Raw genomic sequence first — 7,523 nt, 5'->3', positions numbered from 1 at the left:
CCGTGAGGCAACAGTGCTAACCACTGTGCTGATAATCGAATATAAACACACCGCTTATTTACCTAGCCAGTGTCATTACCTGTCACGGTTGAGAAAAATGGACATGACTGTGTGGGGTCAGGGATTCATTTATCTTGAAGATCAATTTGCACAGGAAGGAAGGAGACTGGTCAAGAGGCAGGAAAGTAATTGAAAACACAAAAATAATCACCATTTGTGATTTCGCACCGAAAATAAATCAGCTCCGCTGCACACAACACGCAGCGATCATGAAACTATATGATACAGTTAAACATACATATGTATCTCCTTGCAGAAGGCAGAATGGATTAAGATAGGAACTAAATTGAATTACACCGAAATCGCAGTTAAAATGATTCCAAGCAAATGATTCGAATGGAATGCTTTCGGGGCAGGTTTAAATAAATACTTTTTTAAAAAAAAAGTTTCAGCATGAGGAAAAATGAAACGGTGTGATTTCCTCTTCAAAAGGTGGTGGCGGTGGTGGGGTGGGGAGTTGGCGGTGGAATGATGGACAGGCTGTGCCTTTCTTGTGGTGTGTCGTCGAGGTGATTCACAAGGGAAAACTGGAACCGGGGTGGGTAAGGGAATAAACAAGGCTACGGTTTCTCTAATTTTGGGCACAGCTCAACACCCCCCCCCCCCCCCCCCCAAGCCTCCCCCCGCGGCGAGCTTTCTCTGAATATCAATCTTCTCCCGGCTCGCAAAATGCAAATTGTCATCTGGGTCGGGGGCAACTTGGCAAAGACTAGGGGACCATCATCCACTACCCCCCCCCCCCAAACACACACATACACACCCTCCCTCCTGACCTGTCCAGCAAAAACAAGAGGGGTGGAGGGGGGTGGATGGAAAAAATAGGGTGCTGCAATTGGACTGATGATACTCCTAAGGTTGTGGAGGAAATGGAATGATCTGGAATGGTGAGCCAGGCATTTTTTTAAAAAATGTTGTTTTGTTTTTAAAAATCGGTCATGTCATAATGCAGCAAGCTGGAATAATTCTGCCCGCCGCGTTTTCAGCACTGGGGAGGGCAAGAGAATTCAGCAACCCCCCCGCCCCCCACCACCACCCCAACCCCGTCAAAGACTGTTGCTTTCCACCCACCTCCCTCCCACTCCCCTTATCTTGTTAGCAAAAATAAAGATGGGCGGGGGGGGGGGGGGGGGGGAGAGATGTGCTGCATTTAAGACACACACACACACACAGGAGGGTTAATGCAGGGTGCACATCTGTGTGAAATTCACAGAGGAGGGAGGGAGACAATGCGCGTTACAACATTAGAAAGGCGCGTCAGGGCTCCCAGAGTACGACCGGCAACGCGCTAAGATTGGAAAGAGGATTCGAGAGAGAGAGAGAGAGACAGAGACACAGAGAGTGTGTGTGTGTGTGTTTCTGGTGATGAAGTTGCATGCACAGTGCTGTTCCTGAGAAGGGAGGGAAGGAGTGAGAGACAGAGAGAGAGAGAGAGAGAAGGGGAGAGGCAGACGAGCAAAGGAGGTGGGTGGGGATGGGAAAGGGGCTGGAGGAGGGGGGGGGGGGGGGGGGGGGGGGGGGGGTTGGAACCACAGTTGACCGAGGTTGAAGAGTGAACGCCAAGCAGCCTCACCGGCTCTGCCTCTTTTGGTTTTTCTAAAAAAAAACCCTCCCCACCCCCTACCCTCCCTCCCGCACCGTCACAGCCATGGGCAGCCGGCGGCTCCGGGCCAGGGAGCCGGAGGAGAGGGGACCGCTTGCGCTCACGTTATTAGCCCGCTGGCACCGCTTGCCTTGCCCATACCCCGACGCTCTTTCATGGCAGCCTTAGAGCGGGCGTTCGGAGTGTACAAGAGCGCTTTGGAGAGAGCTGGCTATCCGTCTCTGCCGGGGAGGTGGAGGGGAGAGGGGTGGGTGGGTGGGTGGGGGGGAGGGAGGAGGTTGGGGTGGGGGGGTGGGGTGGGGGGGTGGGGGGAGAGAAGAGAGGGACCTCAAATCTTCCCCATGTATTCCTACAAGCCCCGACGCTCCAAGCAGTGAGGCAACAGTGATGCAACCCGGATCCTAGAGCTACAGGGACAAGATCAAGATCGGGAAGCGAAGTGTGGACACGCCGACAGAAGGATGGGTGAGTGAGATTTTTTTTGTTTTGTTTTGTTTCCAAGACTTTCGTTCAGCCTCCCACCCACCCCAGCTCGGGGGGTTTGGTGGGGCCAGAGTAGTGAAGAATGCTCACTGTAGATCATGTTACTGGGGGGAGGGAGGGGGGGGGGGGGGGGGGGGGGGGGTTGATGAAGAGAGAGACAGAAAGCAGCGGGGGGGGGGGGGGGGGGGGGTGCTACCTGTCAGGGATTCAGTCCAAGACCTTTCCTTGCATCCGAGGCTCAGATGGAAACGGTGCAAATCAAGAGGGTGTCTTCACCAAGTAAATATGACCCCCAACACATCCCTCCCTCCCCTTTCTCTCTCTCTGCCTCTGAAAACAATGCAATCGTTCTGGGGTTGGTTTAGCACAGTGGGCTAAACAGCTGGCTTGTAATACCAAGCAAGGCAGCAGCGCGGGTTCAATTCCCGAACCGGCCTCCCCGAACTAGGGGCTTTTCAGAGTAACTTCATTTGAAGCCTACTTGTGATTATTATTATCTTTGTAACTTTCTGATGAAGGCTCCATGTTTTACTATCTAATTGTTCTTTTTATTCTCTCCCCCCACCCCTCACCACCCTCCCAACCCCCTCCCCCAACACCACCTCCTCCCCTCCAAACCACCTCCTCCCCCAACCCAAACCATCCCCTCCCCTCCAACCACCTCCTCTCCAAACCACCTCCTCTCCTCCCCTCCAAACCACCTCCTCCCCAACCCAAACCACCTCCTCCCCTCCCCTCCAACCGCCTCCTCTCCAAACCACCTCCTCCCCTCCAAACCACCTCCTCCCCTCCCCTCCAACCACCTCCTCTCCTCCCCTCCAACCACCTCCTCCCCAACCCAAACCACCTCCTCCCCTCCCCTCCAACCACCTCCTCCCCTCCCCTCCAACCACCTCCTCCCCCAACCCAAACCACCTCCTCCCCTCCCCTCCAACCACCTCCTCTCCAAACCACCTCCTCCCCTCCAAACCACCTCCTCCCCCAACCCAAACCACCTCCTCCCCCAACCCAAACCACCTCCTCCCCTCCCCTCCCCTCCAACCACCTCCTCCCCAACCCAAACCACCTCCTCCCCTCCCCTCCAACCACCTCCTCTTCAAACCACCTCCTCCCCTCCCCTCCAACAACCTCCTCCCCAACCCAAACCACCTCCTCCCCTCCCCTCCAACCACCTCCTCCCCAACCCAAACCACCTCCTCCCCTCCCCTCCAACCACCTCCTCTCCAAACCACCTCCTCCCCTCCAAACCACCTCTTCCCCCAACCCAAACCACCTCCTCCCCTCCCCTCCCCTCCAACCACCTCCTCCCCAACCCAAACCACCTCCTCCCCTCCCCTCCAACCACCTCCTCTCCAAACCACCTCCTCCCCTCCAAACCACCTCCTCCCCAACCCAAACCACCTCCTCCCCTCCCCTCCAAACCACCTCCTCCCCTCCCACCACCTCCTCCCCTCCCACCACCTCCTCCCCAACCCAAACCACCTCCTCCCCAACCCAAACCACCTCCTCCCCTCCCCTCCAACCACCTCCTCTCCAAACCACCTCCTCCCCTCCAAACCACCTCCTCCCCTCCAACCACCTCCTCCCCAACCCAAACCACCTCCTCTCCTCCCCTCCAACCACCTCCTCTCCAAACCACCTCCTCCCCTCCAACCACCTCCTCCCCCAACCCAAACCACCTCCTCCCCTCCAAACCACCTCCTCCCCTCCCCTCCAACCACCTCCTCCCCCAACCCAAACCACCTCCTCCCCTCCCCTCCAACCACCTCCTCCCCTCCAAACCACCTCCTCCCCTCCCACCACCTCCTCCCCAACCCAAACCACCTCCTCCCCTCCCCTCCAACCACCTCCTCCTCTCCCCTCCAACCACCTGCTCCCCTCCTCCAGGTTTCTATTCTCTGAAACACCTGGCCGCCACGTTGGTCTCGCTGCCCGCCCTGTTGATGTTGGTGCTGTCCAGTGCTGAGAGAGTGTGCCCCAGGACCTGTCGCTGCGACGGCAAGATCGTCTACTGCGAGTCGCAGGCCTTGCAGCAAATCCCGCCCAACATCTCTGCCGGCTCGCTGGGTCTGTCGCTGCGCTACAACAGCCTGCGGTGGCTGCGGCCCGACCAGTTCTCCGGCCTCCACCAGCTCACCTGGCTCTACCTGGACCACAACTACGTGCAGACGGTGGAGCAGGGCGCTTTCCGCGGCATCCGGCGCCTCAAGGAGTTGATCCTCAGCTCCAACCGCATTACCCGGCTGCCCAACGCCACCTTCCACCCTCTGCCCAACCTCCGCAACCTGGACCTGTCCTACAACAAGATGCACGCCCTGCAGGGCCAGCAGTTCCGGGGGCTCCGCAAGCTGCAGAGCCTGCACCTCAGGTCCAACTCACTGCGGGCCATCCCCGTACGCCTCTTCCAGGACTGCCGCAACTTGGAGTTCCTCGACCTGGGCTACAACCGGCTCCGCAGCCTGGCCCGCAACGTCTTCGCCGGCCTGGCAAAGCTGACCGAGCTCCACCTGGAGCATAACCAGTTCTCCAAGGTCAACCTGGCTCACTTCCCGCGGCTGGCCAGCCTGCGCACCCTCTACCTGCAGTGGAACCGCATCAGGGTGTTCAGCCAGGGCATGTCGTGGACGTGGAGCTCGCTGCACAAGCTCGACCTGTCCGGCAACGAGATCCAGGCCATGGTGCCCGGCGTCTTTCGCTGCCTGCCCAACCTGCACAGCCTGCACCTCGACTCCAACAAGCTCACCACCGTCAGCCAGGAGATCCTCAGCTCCTGGGCCTCCCTCACCACCGTCAGCCTCTCCTCCAACATCTGGGAGTGCAACCGCAACATCTGCCCGCTGGTGGGCTGGCTCAAGAGCTTCCAGGGCTACCGGCAGAGCGCCATGATCTGTGCCGGCCCCAAGCCCCTGCAGGGCGAGAACGTGATGGAGGCGGTGGAGGCTCACCGGATCTGCAGCGGGGCGGGAAGGGAGGGGACCCCCGCCACCAGCAGCATCTCCAGCAGCCCCCCTGGCCCCCGGACCACCCAGCAGACCGACACCGCCGCTGCGCCCTTCTCCTCCTCCGCCGCGCCCTCGGGCGCGATCTTGCTGCCCGCCGCCAGCGCGCAGCCCGCCAACCAGTCGGCGGAGGGAGCCGAGGAGGAGCTGGAGCCCGTCTCCCTGCACAAGATCATCGCGGGCAGCGTGGCCCTCTTCCTCTCCGTCGCCATGATCCTGCTGGTCATCTATGTGTCGTGGAAGCGGTACCCGGCCAGCGTCAAGCAGCTCCAGCAGAGTTCCCTGATGGGGCGGCGGGGGAGGCGCCGGCGGCGGCGGCGGCGGAAAGAGCACCCGGGCGAGCGGCAGCTGGGCTCCCCGCTGCAGGAGTTCTACGTGGACTACAAGCCCAGCAACTCGGAGACAGTGGACGTGTTGGTCAACGGCACCGCGGCTTGCACCTACACCCGGCCCGTCTCTCGGGAATGTGAGGTACGGGGTATGTGCCTTGGGGGGGGGGGGGGGGGGGTCGGGTCGGGGTAAGGGTGCCCCCCTATCCTGCACCAGATTGGGGGGGGGGTGTGGGCAGCTTGGGAGAGTAAGTCTGGAGGAGCACGCAAGGTGCCAATGTCCTTTCACACGTGTGCAGCACATTGCAACATCCACACATTTTTGGTTTGCTGTGTAGCCCCAATGATGGGTAACTGGTGGTGGGGGTGGGGGGGGGGGGAGGTGGACAGCCGTCAGCAGAGGTGATTTCAAATGAATATTTTCTCCAGGTCACCAGTCCAATAAGAAGTCTTACAACACCAGGTTAAAGTCCAACAAGTTTATTTCAAATCAGTAGCTTTCGGAGCACTTCATCAGGTGAGGAAGGAGCAGCGCTCCAAAAGCTAGTGATTTGAAACAAACCTGCTGGGCTTTAACCTGGTGTTGTAAGAATTCTTACTGTGCTCACCCCAGTCCAACGCCGGCATCTCCACATCATGGCTACAAATCCAATGGTTTTGAGCAGGAGTCAAGTGAGAAATAATCTTTTGGATGCGCCAACCATCTCCTCCAGACGTGGCCATGGGGGTTCTGAACGTCCTCCCTTCACAAACGCCAACCTTCTCCCCCCAGGATGGGATGTGGCCTTTGGGCCCTACTGGGAGGGCCCCCAGCAAATATGCCTCTTTGAGTGGCTGCGCCAACTTAACTATCATTTTCATGCAGGCTGACTACTTGCCAAATCTGCATCAAAATAATACATTTTTTGAAAAGATAGCCAATGTGCCTGTTCAAATCCAATTTGATGAGCCAAATGTATCAATCATTTTACTGTTGTAGCTAGTCCTCATTTAATTGTTGGGTTGGACCCCCTACTTCTGCATTGTTGTGACACTGGTTCCATCCTCGGGCGCTTCACTGACCAGCTGTACTGATGGAAGACATTGACTGGATGTAGGGACCCTGTGCTATTCAGTTGTGTACGTGCATCTGTGTTGGTTCGATATCAACTCACATATTCAATGGTTCACAGTAACAAAAAATAGCAGTGCATGTCTCCCCGGTGGCTTAGCAGCACCACCTGGTGTAACACAGAATCCAGCAGACCAGAAGGGCCTTGGTTCTCTTCCTTGGTTGATGCAAAGGTTCACAGCTAGAAGCAACAGCGGATATTATAAGTAGCCTGGCCGAGCTAGGAAGGGGGGCAAGTGAGTCAGCGTCCCACCTCTTGCTTTCTTATCCAGTGACCTGTTATAGATAAGGTCTGTGGGTTTTAAGTCTGGATATAATCAATTTTGTCTGGCAATGCCCTCCACGGTTGAACAGCAATCAATCTGTGTACATTGCCCCACCAAACAACAGCCAACAAGCTGAAAGGGTAGTTTACCTGTTTTGGGTGTGAGGAGCAGTCCAGCACTGTTGTGGGAGCACCAACACTGAGGTGCTCTTCAGGGGTACTCACCATGACCAATAAATGTGCCTTTGCTAGTGTGGCCCACCACCCAAAAGAGGAATTTTGAATAATTAACTGGAGGAACAATATCGGCCAAGGTATCTGGACAACATCCTGATCTCTGGTTTGTGCCACAAGATCTTTTGAACACGTCTGAATATTCACATTAAAGGAGAGGGTGAAATGGAGCATAAATAATGGGCAAGGGGGCTGTTGGCTTGGTCAGTGCCACCCAAGTTCCAGCAAAGAAAACATTTTAATTATTGATTAAATCTCATCTGAAAGTCAGCGACTCCTCCAGTCCCTTAGTACAGCAGTCAAGTGTCAACCTATTTAAGCCCTGGAGTGAGATTTGATTCCACAACTTTCTCACTTACACAAGAGAAGGTAAATAGTTTATTTTTAATTCTTTCACGAGGCGTGCTTGTTGCTCGCAAGGCCCCCATTTAATGCCCGAACC

At 56.7% G+C, this 7,523-nt stretch overlaps 1 protein-coding gene across 1 annotated transcript in view; it reads left to right on the top strand.

Annotated features, from left to right (window-relative positions):
* The first annotated feature begins 1,972 nt into the window (after nt 1–1,972).
* Nucleotides 1,973–7,523, top strand: part of LOC119957441 (leucine-rich repeat transmembrane neuronal protein 4-like) — a 171,138-nt gene continuing 165,587 nt past the window's right edge. Inside the window, exons 1-2 of the mRNA XM_038785513.1 lie at nt 1,973–2,125; nt 4,031–5,613. Of these exons, the coding sequence (XP_038641441.1) occupies nt 2,122–2,125; nt 4,031–5,613 (1,587 nt within the window). The 5' untranslated portion in view covers nt 1,973–2,121. The remainder of the gene's footprint in view (nt 2,126–4,030; nt 5,614–7,523) is intronic.

Source organism: Scyliorhinus canicula, chromosome 26 (assembly GCF_902713615.1).
Source record: "Scyliorhinus canicula chromosome 26, sScyCan1.1, whole genome shotgun sequence".
NCBI classification, from domain to species: Eukaryota; Metazoa; Chordata; class Chondrichthyes; order Carcharhiniformes; family Scyliorhinidae; genus Scyliorhinus; species Scyliorhinus canicula.
Note: the sequence above shows the minus strand (reverse complement) of the source record. Positions and strands in the feature narration are given on the sequence as shown.